Source organism: Salvia miltiorrhiza, chromosome 4 (genome assembly GCF_028751815.1).
Source record: "Salvia miltiorrhiza cultivar Shanhuang (shh) chromosome 4, IMPLAD_Smil_shh, whole genome shotgun sequence".
Taxonomy (NCBI): domain Eukaryota; kingdom Viridiplantae; phylum Streptophyta; class Magnoliopsida; order Lamiales; family Lamiaceae; genus Salvia; species Salvia miltiorrhiza.
The window spans coordinates 321,361-342,576 of NC_080390.1; the positions used below are offsets into that span (position 1 = coordinate 321,361).

Below are 21,216 nucleotides of genomic sequence, written 5' to 3' on the forward strand. Positions count from 1 at the left end.
AAAAGTAGATGTTTAGTGTATTATTTAATGTTATTTATACATTGATTAACTTGTTTAACTAAATGCATTTAAAAATAAAAATTAAAACACTATCTTCTTGGCCTTGGCCGGCTGCCACCGCAATCAACGTCGGAACAGTGAGACACCGGCTCCTTGGCCGACTGCCACCGCACTTAACGCCGGAACAGTGAAACACCGGCGAGCCCACCACAGAAACAAAGAGACCCAGAAATTAAAAAAACAAAAAAAAATCAAAAAATAGAAGTCTTCCAATTTTGAGAGAAACAGAGGAGATGCTTAATTTCCGGCGAGGCGGTGCGGGCGGAGGCGGTGCGGGCGGAGGCGGCTCGAACGGTGGCGTCCGGAGGGCGGAGGCGAAGAGGCGAGAGGCGGAGGCGGTGGCGCGATAGTTCTCGGTGGATTTAGGGCTTAGATCTCGATTTACAGAGGGGGAAGGGCTTAGATCTCGGCAGATTTAGGGCTTAGATCTCGGTGAAACCCTAGATCCCTAAATCTGCCCGCGGAGGAGGCGGCAGAGGCGGCGTTGGAGCCCGCGGAGGCGCGAGGAGGCGGAGGCGTTGGAGGCGGAGCAGGAGGAAGGTGGAAGCGGCTCAGGAGGATGGTGGCGGAGGCGGCTCTGGAATTGGGGAAGGAAGACGGGCGGCAGTCGTAGGGGAAGGAAGGCCGGCGGCGAGCCTTGTTTCAGAGAGAAAAGGCGAAGAGAGAGAGAGGGGAAAGGAGGGAGGCGGCGCCGGTGGAGTTAAGGGTTTCTAGGAGAAAGGGGAAGTGGTGTTAGGTGAAGGGAGAGAAAAGGGGGAAAGCTCACCGGATTCAGGGGGACGGTGAGAAGAGGGGGAGATTGGCGTCGCGGTGGAGGCGCGAGGTTGGTGGTGGCGGCGGCAGGAGGAAGAGGGCGGCGGCCGGTGGGAGGAAGACTAGAGAGAGAGAGAGAGCGACCAGAGGGGGTGGGGTGAAATTGGGGGTGGAAAGTATTAGTAACACTTAATTAAATCAACTAATCAACCCCTAATTAATGCCAAAAAAGGAAAGGGGACTTGTTACATGGGACGGCCCAAAAAGGAATACGGGACTTGAATATTGGGACGGAGGGAGTATTAATTCATTTATTTATGTCCGCATGGTTTGTTGTGTGCATGCTTACAATTATTACATAGTACTAATATTTTTCCCGATTAAATTCGAATCATATTTAGACAAAGTGGATATTATGTAATGTTTGATCAATTGAAAGGATAGACCTCTTTATAATTAATTTTATTTAACTATAAAATAGATGGGTGTTTTCTTAAATGAATGTTTGTACCAATTTCCTCTTTTTCCATTAAGATTGTAATATCTCATCAGTCTCATCTTAAACGCTTATAAATTCTGTATATTGTGCGTGAGGGATTGCTAGTCACAAAAAGGTTTATAAGAAAACTGTTCAACTAAAAATGTATCATTTATATTATTCGTAAGAGAACGAGGTTAATTGTACAATGACTTGACATAACTTACTATTCATTATATCAAATACGCTCAATTTCGTCGTATCATTCTTATTTGAGTAGCACATTGTAAGATCGTACGACGAAATTAATTCACATCATTTTATGATTAAAAAAAAAACTAATTTAGGACTAAGTGAGTTTTCGCCATATGCCCCCTTTGGAGGAGGCTTGTAGGGACTTGACTTTAGAGAAAACGAAACCTCGCTTGGGAGGCTTGCCATCAACAAGAGAGTTTTCGTATATTTCTTTGCATTCTTGAATCACCTGTTTCACATAAGTAGCCAAACATCAAATCATATTCCTAGGAATCCACCTCTAGCTCTTGAGTTGTTAGAGATGTCTACTTTTTATGATTAATAACATACCATAATTTAGTATTTTTATCCTTTTTACTCCCTCCGTTCCACCTAAAGGTGAGACCTTTTTTGGCACAAAAATTAAGAAAATGTGTTTTGTGTGTAGGTGAAAAAGTAAAAATGCGATTGAAGGGTAAAACTTTTACCCAAAAAGAAAAGAATATCACTTTAGATTGGACACCCCAAAAAAAAAGTGTCTCACTTTAGCTGGGACGAAGGGAGTATTAGAATTCCAATCCATGTTATAGTCTATGTTTATTTATATAGGCCTATCGTTAAAAGCAACCGCATGATCACAATATAATTATCCATAGTGAGTTATAACATTTCTACCTCTTTAGCATCCTTCCGAGGTATGCCTTCTCTTAAGCTCACCAATTTTTCAACAACTTCCGGCTGCGAAAAACAAATGCATTTTAGCAATAACAGTAAATGAAGATGTATTAATCCACTTTGAATATATTTCAACAGAATAAAATGAAATTATATATTACTGCAAAGCTGCACATACAGGGCAGTCTGGTTGGTGGTCGAGAATATTTGTGTATACAAGTGTGAAGGTATCTGGACTTTCCGCTGAAGCAAGTTCTCTTAATTCAGCAAGTACCTTCACCCTATTCTCGACTTTCTGCAACACGTTATTGTATATTATTGTGAAAGTTCGTGTATTTAGACGCAACTACCCCCATAAAAAAATCCAACATCCATAACGTTCAAATGACATTCATAACTAACTAAGTAGCTAGACATGAAAGCACGAGCAAGAACGTTCAACATATAGACTGTCATCATATTGCAATAGTTATTCATCTCTGCTGAATTTGCATGATGCTCATGGACTGCTTCTACATTTTAACAGTTATACAGATGATGCTTTAAAAAAAAAACGAACAATTATATAGATGATAATGGTAAGGCCAGCAAAAGAGAGAGTTGCTAAGTGCAATAGTGCTTACAGTATTAGTCATATACTCCAAGAAAAATTCCATGATGACATCTTCATCAAGCTTCATCCGTTCAACTGTATCTTCTTTGATGTAGTTTTTCTGCAGAGAAAGACACAGAAGAATCAAGGGAATGCGCATGATAATAGGATCAGATTGTTGAAAGTAAATGAGTGGGGACCTGAACAAGCAGACGATCAACATAAACGATGATAGTTTCTTCGAGGCAGGCCTCAAGAAATCGTCTAAATGATCTCTCTTCGATATACCTTATAAGTGATCAGACAAGGAAATATTGAATACATTGTCATCAAGACAAGATAAGTCGGCTACCCGGACCGAGTAAATAACTCACATCTTAACATCGGTAAAGTAATCACGAAATGTCGCAATTAGATATTCAGTTACCTGTCCTTCCATCCAATCTGTCAATGAAGAGTAAAAAAGACACTATTTGATTTAGTGTTTGTTACAAATTAATCCTATTAAGATCATACTTCATCCAACATTCAGCGAAATTACTCTTTCAAATATAGTATAAGATGCTTAGAGATGAACCAAAAGGTGCTTCAAGTCCAAAGTTTCTGGTTTCATACGATCACTAGCACAATACAGTTCAGAATGCAAATAGTCCATTTCCTCAAATTTTACCTTCATTAAGTAAATACTTTAAGTGGTTGAACAATAATGATATGCCAATAAACATATTACCGTAAATTCCATTCTTGAAGCAGGTTCTCTTAGGTCAAGTTTCATCTGATTAAGGTGTGCTGTTTTCGAAATTATCATTTTTCACAATGTGCAAGTAAAAGAAAGCATAAGAACAAAAAAGGAGCAAAATGTGCTATGTTCAAACAGAGAATCTACTGAATTCATGTATGTATTAGTTTTCTGTGGGCCGTACCTTTATGATACAGCTTTACAAGTAGCTCTTGAACTCCCGGATCTTCAAAAATGACAGTAACCGTTTGGCGCACAGCTTCCTAGTTATTATACATTATAACCACTTTATGATCATTAAAAAAGATATGTCATATTACCCATGTAGACAATATGAAAAGTGTATGGTGGCAGTGGAGCAAATGACTATTAAAGAAGATAGTTCAAGATGAGAAATTGGACTTCTGCGATTGTGATTAACCAGCAAGCTAATTACTGAAAAAATTGTGATTCGAAATAAAGAAGTGTGACATAAACGCGGATAGAAATAGTATTCTCGATTTAACTTCATTGTCCAATGGAAGGGAATTCAGAAAAGTAAGGCCAAATAAATATTGATGCTATACAGATAAAAGACCATAAGGTAGTCTTTAAGTTAAAAAATAAAATAATCAACATACCTTTGCAACCAACAGGAAACCTTTGCAAGATTCATCAAAATTTACCTAGACACGTGATTAGGAATCAGTTCAAAGAAACATCTAGACTAAGGTGACCTGTAAGCCATAATTAACTAGATATAGCACTTCAGAGGATATAGATCATCCAACTAATTAACTGTGGTTACGACTTTAGAATGCTTGACTTGCACCTCTAAAACTAAGAGATAAAATGTTGGATGAGTTTTAGGAGGCATAGATTAAACTTGAATTTTGCTGCAATTCTGCCCCTAGGCTTTGGCCCCCCAGAATATGCTATGGAATGTAAAAGTTCCCTATCACATATTCACCTGCTCGGCATAATTCTCTGGGAGAGCTTCAAGTGTGGTAGAACTTAGCTCCAAGGCAAGATCATAGCAGCGGAGATTGTTATTTATCTGTCATAAAATGATGTGTAAGAAAAAATGCTAGGATAATTGTTTAATGTCGCTATCACATATTATGTGTTTGCATAATTCACAATACCATGGCACACAAAACTTCTAAACCAACTTCAGAAGGAGGTTCTTCCAAACTCTTCATTTCAGCTGCTTGAAAATCGATCATTACCTGAAAGGAGAAGAAAAGCAGAACCGTTGATAATTACCATTGATATGATGTTCCGAAGTTCCTCTTCATACACACATTTATAATTGATAATAGATAATAGATAAATATAGAATATCATATTACACCATTGCCCTTAAATTAGATATATAATTGGAATATAATAGGCAAACCAAAATTTTTAAGACTCTATGTTAATAGGTATTTATAGTACCATATTTCTTTTCAAGGGATAATAGCTTACCTTTATAGTAACATAAGCAAACGTAACAGATGCATAAATTGAAGAAGATCAAAAACAGGTTTTCATTCAAATAATTTCTCAATTCTTATCTTGAATTATTGTTATATGGTAACCAGACAACAGTCATAGATAACAAAATCAGTAAAGCCAGTGCAACAAAATAGCAGCATAGTCAAGGTTCATAAACTACTCAAGTTGAATCTACCTGGATGATGGATAGAGCAATTCTGTATAACATGAGGGTAGTGCTATTTTCTCGTACTATCTGTACTTGTTCTCCAAGGATACGAAACAAATCAACAGCAGCTGGGGTGTAAAGCTTTCCATTCTCTGTCTTCTTTGGTGCCTGTACTTTGTCAGCCTCCAATATGTTCATATACCATTTCTACAAAACACATGAGGCCATCAATTGATTAGCTTGGCCAGATAAGGGTGATCCGATATGATGGAAAGCAACAGAAATGCTCTCTTGTCTATTACCTTTGTTGTGGCTTGCATTCGTTCTACATAAGCATTCATAAGGGGGTCCATTGCACCACTCTCAGAACAAACTTGTGCAAGAGTCTCGTCGACACCAAGTTCAACTAGATTATTTTGGTATCGAACTATCCAGCCAGTTACCTTAAGCAAGTATGCATTCAACGTAGAGCACGGATTATGAAATAATATATTATATTATCATATTAACTTTGGTACAAAAATCTGTAGGTGTAGGTGAAGTACCTTTAATATTTCTATATTTGTCAGATCATTGGCTCTGTCACTGAGTAACCTCAGCCACTGAACAAACCTCTCAGTATAAAGGTTTACAGCAAGCTGGAAGATTTCAAATCTGAAGGAATGGAAATTTCAATAACTAAGCTACTTCACGTTGAGAAGAAACGAAATAATTAGCCAAAAAGGTCTCTTCAAGGGGCTGAGTAAACAATCCCAATAAACAAAGTCATGTTTGCAAAAATAGCAAACCTAGGAGGAAAGCAAGGGGCGGCATGGTCATATATATCTCCAAGTTCATCGCCAATCTGACATTAACCAGAAAAGTTTCACCGGCATCAGAATATTTTGACACCTTCTGTTTTTAAGTGATGTGTCAGCTAAAAGACCAAAGTGAGAAAAATAAAAAAATAAAATGTAAGAGACCAAAGAGATAAAAGAAAATTTGCATTGCAAAGGTAGATCGCAAGAAGTAAATAGATACCTTTTTAGCCTCCTCTATAGCTCCTTTCACATCCTCAAATAAAAGCTGAAAGACATTTCATTGTCATTTACATGAGAACTAATATATAAGTGTAGAATAATGCACAGAACTAAGGAAAACATGAACCTCGGAGAGCAATCGCTCGAAACGTGATTCTATAGACTTCCTCACTTCCTCATAACATTTATCCTTGTAGCCTTTACCTTTAGTATTCCTATATGCAAGAAAATGCAGGTTCCCCGTATTTTAATTTAAAAAAAAACTTAGATTGAAAAATCTTGGTAGTTTTATAACTTAACATGCACAATATATAGAGTTCTAGAATAAATTCTAAGGCCAATGCTAAATACTTGGTATTTCTTTGAAGCTCCATTTCACCATCTCCTTCAGCCTCAGCTGCTTCAGTAGCTAGTTGTAGATCCAAGATTTCTTGCATTTCCACAACCCTTTCCATTTCAAGCATTATGAAAAGATGCATTAATACATAGAAGATCCTGGCCAAAAAGCTCGTGTGGAAATTGTTCACTCAGATCATACATACCTCAATGCCCGAACTAGTGTTTTTGGGCTGCAAATCAAAATGACTCCAGTGATGATCAGCATAAGATATGCACAGGAGAGTGGCTAAACTCAAGTGAGAGATGTGGAATGCAATGTGAACTACTGTGGCACATCTTTTGAAGTATTACAGCATAAAATGATCGATCGAATAGAACTGCCTTACAAGCCTAAATTTCAAACTTACATTGCACAGATTGCATGTTTGATGGATAATCCAATATGCTTGTGACTGTAAAAGGGAGGGAGTACTGTGCCAATGCCAACTTCTTATTTCAAATGATCATACATGATTTGATAATTGATATTTGTTCAGTATGAAGCAGTTTTTGGTTAAATGGTCACTCGAAGTTTAGACAAGCAAGCAAGTTTTGGTTCAATATTTAGACAGCATGTCATTTACAATTTGAAGTCTTTGCAAACATGTGAGAGCAGATTAGTGGAAGTACACCGGACTTTTTCACCCAGAAATATAGATACCAAAATTGCAAGAAAAGGGAGTTTCGATAATAACAAAAGACAGGCATACCATTCTTTGGAAAGATTAATGAAGTTCGAAATATGGCCCCATAATGTCTTCTCAAATGTCTCCCATGTGCGATCAATATCTTCAAAGTATTCTCTGTTGAATTTGGAACAAGTCCATCATAAAAAAGTAAAAGTACTAATTTTTACAGATATGAAGAAAATGATTTATGCATAAAAGTGAAAGTTTCTACTGAATTTCAAATTCTTTTGTTGGGATAAGGACTACATGAACTCATTCTGACTTCTGAACCTTAAAGACTACCTTGTTATTACAAGTTTTATCTTTCTGTTCCAATATAACAACACTATCAACCCTAGGCCCATCCTTGAAACTCCTGAAAAATTGAGATATTATTGCACCATTCTGTGGAGTCTAAACCGTTTACGATGAAGGTCATAACTCATAAGTCTAGCTTCTGAAAGATGCATGGATTGCCAATTAGTCCATTCATGTTTGAATAATCATATTTATATTGGTAAAATATATGTTCAGTTAAGATAGTCAAAACACATTTTCTGCAGAAAAACCTTATAATAAAAATGCAAGTACACTTTCTGACCTCAGCCGACCAACCTCTTCTTCATGTGATGATACAGCTGCTAATGCAAACCTTCGTTTCCCATCCAGTTTAGTTAACCTCTATAGTTGTGACAGAACTAGTTAATAGCATAGCTTTTCATATTGGACTAATCAACAAAAGTTATCGAAGCACATAGAAATTCAACCTCATAGGTATTGATAAGTTCCTTGTTATCATTCAAAGAACTGCGTGCTGCAGCAGCCTCAGTGGAGATGGACATCATACCCTCCACATCCTGCAAAAGCACGATGAAATAATACGGCATAATATGAGACATTTAAATTTAAACAGTCACAATGTGAAAGCACCAAGAAATAAGTTCTTTACGACACTAGGTGTATTACAATCGCATGATTGCGAAGATTTAAGGGCTAATCTTCACATGAATACTGACGATATCACATAAAAGCACATCAGTTGTGCCTCACCTTCAATGTTGTGTTTAGGTTGTTCCTCACATTACTAAGGATCTTTATTTGGTCATGATTTTCGATCAATGTTTGACATTGTAGACATAATCTGTGATAAAGATGATTTCTCATCAGCCTTAAAATTCAAAAATCCAAGTCACAGAGTGCACTTAATCACTGAAGAAAGAGAGAGTTATTGGGTATGTTAAATCATCTTCATACTTTTCAATATTAGAGAAATTTTCTCTGAGATGATTTATCGTCTTTTGGGACCAGTTCAGTGATTTTAGACCCGCTTGTGCCTGCTCAACCTGAATCAAGCCATTAACCATTAAAGGTTAGTATATCAAAGATACACTCAATCATTGATTACAGGACAGTAAAAGAAAGCTAAAAGATGCAAGGATTTAGATTTTAGGTATAGGAATTCAACACGCAAATAAGAAGGTTTATAGGTATGGAGTCCATCTATACCTGTTCAGCAACCATTGTACTGAGTTGTGCATCATTCGCCTGACACCAAACAATACTGAAAACATTCAACCCAATATACTCTTTGTAGTAACGTCAGCAACGAAACAAAATAAGTCAAGAAGGAAGCAAAACGCCCAACAATAATTAAACATCATACTTCTATATTTCTAACAAAGCTATGGATACAAGACCAATTTTGAATCTCCTATTAACCTCCAACCTATTTCTTCAATCATTGATCTCTTAATCTAGCAAAAACTAATCTGACAGGAATAAGGTTACCAGGAGAGATTTAGTAATATACATAATAACAAATGATAAATACAATCTTTATTCTACAATGAACAAGGGTTCAAATATCTCGGTGATATTGCAGATTTCCCAACGCATGGGAATCCCTACAACTTCCATAAAGAACTGATTCCACTTATAACCGCGAATTCAAAATTCTCAAAGCAAAACTACCCCATCACGCGATCGATCATAAGCAAGAAGGGACATGATTCAATGGTAAAAACTGCAGAATCCATCAACTAATCACTGAAAACAACCTGTTGACGGGCAATGTAATCAGCTTTAATCGAAGCGATGGACTGCAAGAGCTCCGGCAGCGGCAGAAGCTTCGCCACCTCTCTCACAGATGCCTCCTTCGCCTCCACCCCCAAATCCTCGGCCATCATCTTGTTATCCTTCTCTCTAACAAATAAATTCCTTAAAATTAATCAAATTCCATGAAAATGTGTAGACAAAATGGGTGAATTCAGAGAATTCAACTCACATTTCGATCTCGACTCACTCGGATAGAAAATTCTGCCAATTCACCACCACCATTGTAGCAAATGTCCATGAAATTCCACAATATCTCAATCGCGTATGTGTGTGTATATGAGAGAGAGAGAGAGCACACGAAGAGAGTGATCGAATACAGCTCCAAAATTGTTTCTCTTAGCCCACGGTTATAACGGTCAAACTACTAATTCGATTAGTTTTTTTTTTTTTTTGAACTCTAATTCGATTAGTTTATTTAGAGCAAAGTGCATGTCTCTGTAGGTTGTGCATGTCATGTATTATTAGTACATAACAAAACATATTAAAAGTATAATATTCGTGTTTATTGTAAGTGGCATTTTCTTCATTTTTATTTTTAATTACTATCTTTTTATATTCCGTATTGAAGATATATGGAAAAAAGAGGGATAAACAAAATTTCAGTTTTAAATCTTACTTTTCGTTTCCTTCATTTGCTATAAATACTTGGCTTAATAGGGAAGAAAATAAAAAACTTTAATCATTCCTGCAAATTTTTTATTTAACTCCATTTATTGAAGGTATCAATTCAGTAGGTTTCTTGTACGCAAGTAATATTTTTCCATACTAAATTACTACTACTATTTCTGCAAACTATTACTTCTTATATCCAAAAGTATTATCTTAGGGCAAGTACTATATTTGTATGTCCCAATCTTTGAATGTTAATTTCAAGAAAAAGTTTCGATGTTCAATAAATTGTAAATTACAAATTTCAGCACACCAATTTTTGGGCACGACGTCGTTCTGCCGATAGTGAAAGAAAAACATTACAAGTTTCGATGTCATGTAAAAGAAAATTGATACGTGAATTAAGAGTGGGATACGGTGGGACACCGACGGACAGAGGATCTCATCCGCCCCGGCCGAGAAGAATCCCAAAAATCAATCTAAGCAGCAAAATCAGACAAACACAAAAATCACAAACCATATTCTCCAAGTTGTGATTTTTATTCATATTAGATCTTCAACAAATATAGAAATCCGCCGTCGACTATAGATTGGGAATCTTCTACGGCGAAGCCTTGCCGGAGCTCCAAATACGGGGGTTTCGTCAGCTCCCTTAACAGCAAAGCCAAAACCAACCCCTTTTCAAATCACAATAACAAATAAGAAGATATTCACACAAGTGTAATAAGGCAATAAATCAACCTACACTAACGGAGGAAATGGTGTTTAGAGGCAAATTTACTTACAAAAAACTCCTAAAGAATTGGTCTTTCACCATTCACAAACAATAGCCAAAGAAGAAATCAATGATTCTCAAGCTTCAACTCTCTATCTTTTACTCGCTGCAACTCTAATCAAGCTAACAACCTGAGTAGTGTATCCGTCGCTATCTACATCCTCTTCAACATCGTGTCCCTACCAGCAAAAGTCGAGCAGCCTAAGAACCTCAAACAAATGGTTTATCAAAGATGGATTTTTTTTCAATGAAGTCAGCCCTATTGTGTTCTGATCATCGAGAGCTTCCTAATAAGCATACAAAATGGGTGTTTCTAGGCTACATGATCGTACAAGAATACGGTGAACAAAATACAGAACTGAATCCAACTTCATATGAAATTTATCAGCATATGCTTGCTAACTGACTACGAGCACCTCTGATAGCCTAGATTGAAGAACTAGATATTTTATGGCAATGTTGTAAAGATCATCATAGCTTGCAATCAAAAAATCTTGCATGAGAATGATACAAATGTAGAAGTAAACTGGAATCATTGGCATTGACGATATGAAAACTAGAAAACTACAGATTTAGATAATATTTTCTTGACTTATAATAGTACTTACAATCATAGAACTTGAATAGAGCTATCATCCTCTCTTTCAAGGCCAGGTTTCCATTGATGGTTCGCTGCAGCAGCTCCGTTGAATGCAGTCTAACTGATAATACAAACATATATCACCAAAAGAAAATTTTGTTAGGTATTCAACAGATCAAACCAGACTAGATTCAATCCTTTACTCGGGTTACCTGGTTCATTTGCACAAATCAGTTCACAGACAAATCATCATCTACAAATGTTAATACAGGAATCTTGGATACATGGAGCAAAAAGATTTAAATTACTTAAAACAAAACAGTAATTCATGGAGCTATGGTGCTATGATTGATCAGTCGGATACTTAATTTACATGGAGAACGAATTAAAAAATACAATGCTGGACTGATACACTAAGCTTCCAGCTAATAATCACACAAATTCACAGCTGCAAGGACAGCAGCACAAACCTTCGAGTTAACTAGACTAGTTGCTACCACCCACTATATCCTTCCACGGATGAAGTCTTCTGACGCCTTATTTGCTCTCTGAACTTGGCTATAAACTCCCCAGCCTTTCTATCAACTTCACTCCCGAGTTCGCCATCAGTGTCAATGTTAGGTTTGCTTTCATCCTCAACCGAACTCTTGTCAAACCCTATCTCTCTATCTACAGACTTGGTAGAACTTAGGTCATCAATGTCCTGTTTTTCTTCACTATGGAGCTCGGGAAGAGTTGGTTTTGGCTTCGGCATAGAGAATATACGACCAGATTCTTGGTTTTGATGGTCAACTGGGGGAATGTCCGGTTCTTCTTCTCTTCTTTTGAGCAAAGAATCTGCTGCTTCAGATTTGATAAACCTCCTCCTAAACTTCCCTTCACCTTGACTAGGGCATTGTTCCTTCTGATTCACGATGTATCTCTTTGGTTTGATTGTCCTAACCGACTTAGCTCTTGCTTGAACCTTAGAAATGGATGAGGACTTCGCATCACTGTCCAAAGATTCAATAGCTTGTTTCCCTTTTCTTACTTCCTCTTCCACACCAGAGCTTTCAAGGTTGTTTTCCAAATCCCCAACACTGTCCATGTCCGAAGAGGCACTATTGCTAGAGGGGACAGAATCTATGGAGGCTGCTTTCGAATGTGAGGCAGCAAACACCATTTCCCTCTCCAAAGTTTCGACTTTTGAGCTTCTCAATTCAGGAGTACTAGAAAACTTCGAACCACAAAGTGGCCTAGACTTGAGACGCTCAAACTCAAATTCCCCAGCAGAGTGAGGCCTACTATGTGCAGGTAGCTTGGAAATACCACTTATTTCCTCCTCCTCCTCCTCATCTTCCATCCTCCCGGATCTCGAGCGCCAAGGGATTTTTGATCTCCCAGCAACCTCCTCAAACTTCTTGTCCAAATTCACAGGAACCACACCTCTAATCTTAACAACACTAGCATCATCATCATCATCATTGCCCTTACCCTCATATTTGTTACTACTAAACTCATTCCCTTTCTTGAATTCTTGCTTATCACTATCATTATCCCTAGCCCTTGACCTCAAACTCCTAATGGGCAAATTCAAGGGCTTAAAATCAGAGCTTCCACCCTGAAAACACTTAGCATTAGAGACAACCACCAAAGATTCACCTTTCGAGTAACACGAGCGCCACGCTCGATTCCCATTCCCATCCCCCTCATTCTCAGCATTCGGCACGAAAGATCTAATCTTTGCACCACTAGGAACTACGCATTCATCGTTTCCTACAAACCGATCACCACAATTGACATAATTATGCAACATATCATGCTCATAGCATACATTTTCATACCCATCATCGAAAATTGAAGTCAGGTGAGAAATCCCAGATAAACTGGAATCAGCAGATTTATCGGGGACGAATTGAGCAGTTCTTCTGCTTAAGAGGCCGTAGGAGACGGCGATTCCGATGAAGAGGAGGTGGATAATCTCCCAGAAATCGGTGAAGACGGTTTGGGTGATGAAGTCCGGCGCTTGTGAAGGAAATAGTGGAATGGCGAGAAGGAGAAGGACAATTATGAGGGTTTTGCAGAGGGCGTTTGAATCCGACTTACTTGGGATTTTCCGAGTGATTGAGGGCTGTGGTGGAAGTGTGAATGGAGAGTAATTGGGGGCCGCCGCTGCGTTTGCCGCTGCCATTGTTGAATGCAGATTGGGTGAAGGCCAAACAAGGGAGACTTATTAGCAAAGCTGCGAAGGGAGAAAAGGGAGTGGGTGAAGCTGAAGCAATTATGACCGTTGATGTGGATTGGCGGAATTGCCCCTCTTCAATTATTTGATTTTGGGGGGAGTTTTGCCTTTACCCCTACTTGGATTACTATCATCGTCTCATTTATCTTCTTAATTAATTTCAAAGATAAATTTTCGAAAAAAAAATATTTTAAAGAATACATCTTAGAAGAAAATACCATATTTCCTCAAAAAAAAAAAAAAAGAAGAAAATACCATATGATACAAAATGAGTATTAATTTAATAGTAGATTTTTTAAAATATGACCCGTCCCTTCCCGCCAGACCGTTTTTAACACCCACGCGTTACCTCATCTTCAAAATTTGAAGCAAAATAAAATAAAAATCATTTAATAAAATGGCAGAATTTATGATTTAGCGATTTTCAGCTGGCCAAAAATCAAATCCCTAAAGCAGCACCTGAAGAAATCTTCGGATCAAGAAAATGGCAGAATTTGTGGAAGCAGATGATGCGGAAGCCATAGTCATCCGAATCGAGCAAAAATCCCGCAAGATCGAAAACTTACTCAAACAGTAGGACTAAATTACCACAATGATGAAGAAATTTTTGAAATTTTCGCCTTTGTTTTTGTGAGTAATGGTTTGGATTTCAGGTATAAACCAGTGGAAGCTCTGAAGACAGCTCTCGAAGGATCGCCACCCGCGATCAAAGACGAGCGTTGCAAGGTCGTAATTAACAAGCTCAATTCGAATATATTGAAATTTGTACTCTCCTCTTGGCTTCTATTTTTCGTCAATTTTAGTTAAAATGGTGTTGATTTTGGCTTATTGATTTTGGTTTGAAGTCTGCGAACTGGATTGTGGTACATAGGGCGATCATGGCGATAAAAGATGTCGATAGTTTGTTCTCGGCTCTCGACCCTGAGTACTACGATGTTTTGATGAAGTAAGTCGAACACCTACTATGTATGTGTTGTGTGTTTTTGGTGGTTTTGTTTGTATCATAATTGATTCTTAATATTGCATCGTATCCCTTTGTGCTTGATGATCCAAACTATGTCTGTTATGTGTTTTTGGAGGGACTGCTCACCCTGTTTGATGTAGAAATAGTTCCAAACAGGGTACTTGACAAAACGGGGTGTTATTTCTATTGGGGCTTCTAAATTCGATTATCCAGCTTGTTTCGTATTTGGAAATTTGTCTTGTTACTTAGAAGGCCAGTCTTTCCTGTGAATATATTTCTTTTGATTGCCTGTGTATTTGGGGGAGAGTCGAAAGATATGACTAATATAACTCGTTATGAATGACATGAAGAATACTTTTGTTGCTTCTTCATCATTTTCTCAAGGTCTAAGACTGGCTCAACCTGTAACAAGTGTATTTGTTTGGTTTAGAATGTTGGATAGTTGGGAGAATTGGCTTTGAGTTAGAATAAGTGTTTGTTCTAGAATCTGGGGAGAAAACTTGGACTGTTGGTGTTAAATCATGTCTAGAAAAGTTATTGAGCTAGTTGAGAGGGAGAAGCACACACAAGGCAATCAAGTTGGAACCAGTGAAGCATTTTATAGTATGTGTTACAGATCCTTCACACGAAAAATTATCAACAAAATTGGAAGACTTACGTAACAGGCTTAACTTGGACAACTGATGCATTTCATTATGTCCGAGAACAATTAGTAACTGTATTTTATGATTCTTATAGAAAAGTTCCACCCCAGTTGTATCTGCTATATATTCAGTTTACAGAAAAGTTTTGGGACTTCTTAGCATTGTACTCACTGTTAGGCAGGCTCCAGATTGATTAAAAGTATTTTTATCTCACACTTTGAACAAGGTTTGTCGTATAGCATTGTAGATGATACTGTGAAAACTCTCACAATAATCAGTTATGAAGAAAACTACCAGCTTAGAGGGTATTTCGCTGTTTGCTTGGGAACTGAAAAACACATTTTGATGCTAGTGCAAAGATGTGTTGGTTTGACAGTTGCAGGAAAAAATCTCTAAAGCATTGTGCTGTTGGGACGACATATTTACCTTCTTATTTTAAAGTTATTTCTAAAACAATTTAGTGTGTACCTTTAGAACACAATCAATGGAGACATACCTTTGGATGTGTGGGTGAAGAAGACTTCAACCACTAGGTTGTGATTAGATACATGGCTGCATAAAAGGAGCTTAGTTTTTAGCCTCTTGTTTTTTCTGGACTCTCCTGAATCAGGGTGCATCTATCGAATTAGTAATAGTAGTTATCGATGATACTGATGTGAACATCGATACAGTTGTGTTCTCTGTCCTTGAACATTGCCCTACGACGAGTCATTGGATCATTACTTGGATGAGAGGATGAACTATGTTCTGGTCGTCTACGTTTTGGTTGATGCATAAATCTTGTTGTTGTTGTTATAAAGAAATCATTCTCTGTGATCGATATATAGGTACATATATAGAGGTTTATCCACCGGAGATCGTCCCACATGCGACCAGTGCCTAAGAATTCATGAAAAGCTTAGTGAGAGAGCTGGACTGGGGTGCATACTGCGATGCCTAGCAGACAAAGTCAATACCGTTTAGCATGCCTTTGCTTTGGGTTTCTTAAGCATCTTGCAATTTTATAGGGTTAGTTATTATTTAGGTAATAATCCTTAGCTAAGCAACACACTTCTCCCCATTACATTAATCAAAACATCATATCTGCATCAAAATGTTAAATCTTGAAGGATAGGTATGGTCTTTACATTCTACTTTTAGAATTTCATCAACTTTGTTTTTTGGGTTGTGTTTTTTTCTGGCTTTTGTGTTGTAAACATTGCGGAGAAATTTGTACAACAATCTGAATAGATGATAAGTAATGTGACCCCTTTCTATATTCATCTTTCAAAAAAAAAAAACAATTTTAGTGGGAGCAAAATAGGAATGATTTTTTATGCACAGCAACTAAAAATTGGATCCCCAAAAGCACATTCATCATTAGACAAAAATTGAGCCAATGATTCATGTTGTTGGTACACTAGTCAAATTTTCTAACTTCTCCAAAGGTTAGATTGTCACCTCTATCCCCAACATCATAATCTATCCACACAACAACTTCTCTTTACAATTACAAATTCCATCTCCCTACGTCCTGGGGTCGAGGGCGGCCCACGGCGGGGGCGGCCTCTGGTGGTGGTGCGCCGCCGCGGAAGACGAGGACGACGACGAGACGGCGACGCGCTCGCACTGCGGGCACATGGTTAGGGTGGTGGGGGGGCTCATATTCATATAGAGCTGAGGGGAAAGCTTCAATGCCCTCAGCTCGTTCACCTCCTTCTGTAACCGCCGGTTTTCCTCCGTCAAATTCTCGCAGCACCGCCGCAGATACTCACAGTCCACCTCCGTTTGCTTCAACTTGGTCCTGCTCCAAAACCAGTATTAATTTCAACACTCGAAACCAAAATGACGAAACTGCCCTCGACAAATTTTCCTCACCTTGCCCTTCTGTTTTGGAACCACACCTCCACTTGCCTTGGCCGCAGATTCAGCTGCTTCGCCAACGCCATTTTCTGCTTCTGCTCAAACACACACACACACACACACACACACCAAAAAAAGGTGTTAAAACAAGTTGTGGTGAGAGGGTGAAATTACGAAAAACACCCTCCCTCCCTCCGCCTGAAACACTCACCGGATTGAGAGTGTTGTGCTCCTTGAAGGTCTCCTCGAGCACCGCCGCCTGCTCCTTGGAGAGGCGCAGCTTCTTCCTGGCGGCGGCGTCGCCGTCGTCGTCGATCTCGAGGGAGCTCGACGCCCTCTCGCCCTCGTTCTCCTCTCGCTCGCTCCGCTTCCCGCTCAGGCTCGACACCGTGCTGTTCGGAGACGACACCATCACCTCCTCGTCGCAGTCGATCACTGTTATCGCCTTGTTCACATCGATTCCTCCGAAAATCGATCGCGCCTCCATATTCCCATCTGAAAATTTCAATACATAAACTCAATTAATAATAGTATCCTTCTAATAAAATAGTAAACGGACGTAATTTGCAGAGGATAGCAAAGCATGCATTGATCTCATTCAAAAACAGCACAAATTTATTTACCAGAAGATTGGTGGAACGCATCAGATTTATGCTGGTGGTGCATAAATGGCAAAGGAGACCTGAATAGATTAAACGGAAAGGAGGAGGAGGAGGCCGCCGTGGGTCGCGACGGCGGCGGCGGCGGCGGCGGAGGATCATGATTGTGAGTCTCCGGGCATCTCAAGCTCAAACTCAAGCCCAGCCCATCATCTCTCTCGGCCATATTTCTCTCTCTAGGTATAGCCGAAAATGAAAAGTAAAGAAACAGGAAAGCTTTAGTTGACGTGCGTTGGAGTTATATAGAGAGAAGAGAGAGAAGAGAACAAGGGGGGGACAGAATGAGGAGAAATGGGGTGGTCTTTTTCTTTGGCAGAGGAGTTACAGCTTTTTCATAAGGCCTATTGCAAGAAAAGATAATATAGCTGTGGACCTACCTGTGTGTGTGTGTGTGTGTGATGATGATGATGATATAGTCGATACAATGCAGATGTTCAATGATGACTTGTGTCAGAGGTCGCTACTGCCTCAATCATAATGATGGGATTTGGCTTTAGACACCCCTTTGATTTTTGAGTCGCCTTTTGCACTTGCTTCCCTACTTTCTCCACTAACCATGCTTCCCCCCATTTTCTTTAACTCTGGTTTACTCTTTTTTACTTTTCGAATTTTGGAAAAACAAACAAATCCCTTTCCTTGCTTGACTACTCATAACGGCATAACCCTTCCTATACTCTCTCCTTTTTTCCAAAATTGAATTTCCACACATTCTAATATTTCTCTCTTTAGTAATACTATGCCTACCTATTTTTTTCTAGAATAAATAATCCGGTCAAACGCGAAAAAGTCAGCCTAGGAAAATAAATTTAGTCAGCCAAAAAAATAAATGAAATTATTTAGAACCTTCAAAGTATTAAAGGAAACACTTTTTTCAATAGGTGAGTGCGAATGCGAAGCCCCAGTTTCTCTTTTCTTTTTCTTTTTTTTTTCCTTTTTGTTGTTTCGAGTTTCAACTGTAACTCCTCATGAAAAAGGAGGACTTTTCGTAGCGTTGACCATTGACCCTTGGGTTCTGTGGTTTTTTCCTCGTGAGACATTAAAGCCAACCTTTCCCGCCACGCGCCCCGTCCCACGCGCCAGCCTCGTGAAAAGGCGAGAGGCGCCCCTCCTGGGCGTGGGCCCCGCTTCACGGAACAAGCGTGTGGTGCACGTGGATTTGCCTTTTAATATCCAAGCCTGTCTTTGTCTTTTCCTATTTTTTTTGTTTTTATTTTATTTTATTTTATTTATTCCGGTGGTTAATTAGGGCATTAATCCGAGGTCAAGCCCTACTTAATTAGTGTGGATTTAAGATTAATTACTGTGTCCCAACTTCGAACCTACATGACTCGGGCTGAGTCGACGGAAAACGGAAATTGCTGTGTTTATTTGGAACCAGGTAATTAATTACCGCAATTTAACGTTACCGTTGATTAATTAAGATATCATTGCTTTAAATAAGAAGGGGTTTATTTTATTTTTTTATTTTTTAGGAAGGGGGTTTCGGTTGAGACCTTTGATTAACGTTACCGCAATTTAATTACTCATAAAACCATGAATTTCAAAATGTAAATTTTTCAACATTGTATAACGTGTAATAAAAATTATAATTATAAATAAATTTAAATTATTTGATAATGAAAATTAGTATTACACATTATTATTATGATAAAGTATCATGCATCATAATAAATAAATAATTATTTTTATACACAAGCATAAAGATAGAAATGATCATTTCAATTTCAAATTATCCATATCTTTTTTCGTTTTAAATTCATTTTTGTGATTTTTATACCATATTAAATTTAAGATGCATATTGATTTTTTTTTTTTTTGTGAATCAAATTTGATGATGTTTAGAAAAGAATTACAGTTAAAAAAAATAGTGAAAGTAGTGGGAGAAGAGAGAGGAGGTAAGGAAAAAATGAAGGGTAAAAACTCTTTTATAGATGTCATTATTATATGAGGATGAGGTAATGGTATATGTTCACATGTTTTTTGCTCTTCAAATTTAAAATTAGCTTTGTGATTTTGAGTTAGTCTGTTACATTTATTTGGTTGGTCCAATATCTATTAAATCAGCTGATTAATATGGTGTATTTACATCTTGTTGTAGTATCATTTAGTTTAACTCTTTTATTGCTAATTAAGAGAAAAATGTACTAGGTTGGGCAAACAATGTGATATTCCAAATATATTAAAGAAGCTCAAAATTGGGGTCAAAAAGTTAGGAGACTCATCTATAAAGGAAAGTCATAACCACTTTATGGGGGCATAAAAAAGTGGTGACCGACTTCTAACAATTCAATCAATTTGGAAAATTTAAAAAGTCACCATTGACATTTAAAATCAAATTTACAATTAATTCCTCCCCCTAAAAAAAAGTAAAATCCAATTTATTCCAGCCCATAAAAGAAGTCGACAATAACTCGTTTCCAATGGCATTTTCGTGAAAATTAACATGTAACCGTGAAATTTCAATGAAAAATTACTTAATTTATATCGTGTTTTGTAATTAAATAAATCACTAATCATTATTTTTAGTGTCATAACATATAAAATAATCTTTATGTAACCTTTTTATTTAATTTATTTCGGCCAAATTAAATTGAAGGTGCAATTCAAATAAAATTAATCTCGGCCATTTCGTAAAAAAATTGATTTGGAACTGAATATTTTAGGAAAATAAAAAGAAAAAAAATATACATAAAAACTTCACATAGAATATAAAGGAAGATTCTTGTGGAGAATTCGTTGCTAAGCATAGATAAAAAAAAATATATTGTATAACTCATCGAATTTCAATGAAAAATCACTTAATATTGTAATTTATAATTAGAAAACATAAAAATAACTTCATACTTGTGTCGAGTTTATAGCTACATGGAATTGTTGATCATGATGAAGTACAATGATAAACCCAAATGATGAGGCTAGTACAATGCATCCATCCAAACCCATGTAAAATATACCTACATACTAGTCTCATGAAAAAGTACTATTTTTATTAAAATTAAAAGTCATTTTTTTCTTAAATGGTTCATACAATGCATGCGCACGACATTTCACACTTCACACCGGCTCACCCCATTGAGCCGTGCATCGAGCTAGGGGGGGCTCGGCAATGGAGAGGGGTTTGTCAGCTCGCAGTTTGAGCAAATCTTGATGTGAATGCTCTTAGTGGAGTTTAGGATTAGTTTATCAAAGTTAATCAATTTATTGAGCTAATAGCGAATCGACTAATATCAAACTAAATTAATTTAACTTTTACTTTAAAAAAAATTAATTTAACTTTTATATTAATCAAGATGCTGATAATTAACTCCAGCCCATTTAGAACCATATTAACATAAGGTCGCCAAACTAATGCAAAGATCTTCGGCTGCACTTTCATTGATATAGTAAAGTTTTGAAAATTTAATGTTATTATGATCCTCTATATATTAGTATATATATTAGGCAAATATGTCTAAGCTCATATGCATTCGTTAGTTAAAAAACATTACATAAGCTTCGAGGTATTCATTTAACAGAATAACTTACTCCATCTGTCGTATTTATATAGGCTAATTGAAATTTACATAAAAATTAAGAAAAATTAT

At 37.5% G+C, this 21,216-nt stretch overlaps 4 protein-coding genes and 1 long non-coding RNA gene across 10 annotated transcripts; 1 reads left to right on the forward strand and 4 right to left on the reverse strand.

The window, feature by feature from the left end:
- Positions 1 to 1,441: 1,441 nt before the first annotated feature.
- LOC131022846 (exocyst complex component SEC6-like) lies at positions 1,442 to 9,706 on the reverse strand. Of its 5 annotated transcripts, XM_057952389.1 has the most exons (26): positions 9,508 to 9,701; positions 9,281 to 9,425; positions 8,730 to 8,768; positions 8,478 to 8,566; positions 8,274 to 8,364; positions 7,991 to 8,080; positions 7,825 to 7,904; positions 7,266 to 7,358; positions 6,720 to 6,746; positions 6,529 to 6,624; positions 6,305 to 6,392; positions 6,179 to 6,223; positions 5,947 to 6,002; positions 5,704 to 5,812; positions 5,461 to 5,601; positions 5,186 to 5,365; positions 4,656 to 4,739; positions 4,481 to 4,567; positions 4,152 to 4,196; positions 3,716 to 3,794; positions 3,167 to 3,236; positions 2,993 to 3,080; positions 2,824 to 2,913; positions 2,379 to 2,495; positions 2,201 to 2,263; positions 1,442 to 1,775 (listed from the first exon to the last, which is right to left on the reverse strand). In XM_057952389.1, exons 2-26 carry the CDS (start codon positions 9,407 to 9,409, stop codon positions 1,641 to 1,643), a joined length of 2,211 nt encoding a protein of 736 aa, XP_057808372.1. In that variant the 5' UTR covers positions 9,410 to 9,425; positions 9,508 to 9,701; the 3' UTR covers positions 1,442 to 1,640. The 5 variants fall into 5 exon arrangements, 3 of the variants coding, with proteins under 3 accessions (XP_057808372.1, XP_057808373.1, XP_057808374.1); XM_057952390.1 differs by lacking the exon at positions 2,379 to 2,495 and having other exon boundaries at positions 9,508 to 9,704; XR_009101437.1 differs by lacking the exons at positions 2,379 to 2,495; positions 3,167 to 3,236 and having other exon boundaries at positions 1,707 to 1,775; positions 9,508 to 9,706.
- A 471-nt stretch (positions 9,707 to 10,177) lies between these two features.
- Positions 10,178 to 11,319, reverse strand: LOC131022848 (uncharacterized). The gene is made up of 2 exons (XR_009101438.1): positions 10,733 to 11,319; positions 10,178 to 10,624 (listed from the first exon to the last, which is right to left on the reverse strand). It is a non-coding gene; the product is annotated as an uncharacterized LOC131022848 (long non-coding RNA).
- Positions 11,320 to 11,587: 268 nt separating this feature from the next.
- Positions 11,588 to 13,612, reverse strand: LOC131022847 (uncharacterized). Its single transcript, XM_057952392.1, has one exon. It carries the CDS (start codon positions 13,470 to 13,472, stop codon positions 11,796 to 11,798), a length of 1,677 nt encoding a protein of 558 aa, XP_057808375.1. The 5' UTR covers positions 13,473 to 13,612; the 3' UTR covers positions 11,588 to 11,795.
- A 243-nt stretch (positions 13,613 to 13,855) lies between these two features.
- LOC131022851 (actin-related protein 2/3 complex subunit 5A-like) lies at positions 13,856 to 16,431 on the forward strand. 2 transcript variants are annotated; one of them, XM_057952394.1, is made up of 4 exons: positions 13,856 to 14,096; positions 14,177 to 14,249; positions 14,369 to 14,469; positions 15,959 to 16,431. In XM_057952394.1, the coding sequence occupies exons 1-4, from the start codon at positions 14,008 to 14,010 to the stop codon at positions 16,092 to 16,094; spliced, it is 399 nt and encodes a 132-aa protein (XP_057808377.1). In that variant the 5' UTR covers positions 13,856 to 14,007; the 3' UTR covers positions 16,095 to 16,431. The 2 variants fall into 2 exon arrangements, with proteins under 2 accessions (XP_057808377.1, XP_057808378.1); XM_057952395.1 differs by lacking the exon at positions 15,959 to 16,431 and adding an exon at positions 15,017 to 15,869.
- A 33-nt stretch (positions 16,432 to 16,464) lies between these two features.
- LOC131022849 (homeobox-leucine zipper protein HAT3-like) lies at positions 16,465 to 18,193 on the reverse strand. Its single transcript, XM_057952393.1, has 4 exons — positions 17,597 to 18,193; positions 17,185 to 17,468; positions 16,989 to 17,068; positions 16,465 to 16,914 (listed from the first exon to the last, which is right to left on the reverse strand). Exons 1-4 carry the CDS (start codon positions 17,796 to 17,798, stop codon positions 16,638 to 16,640), a joined length of 843 nt encoding a protein of 280 aa, XP_057808376.1. The 5' UTR covers positions 17,799 to 18,193; the 3' UTR covers positions 16,465 to 16,637.
- Positions 18,194 to 21,216: the final 3,023 nt, after the last annotated feature.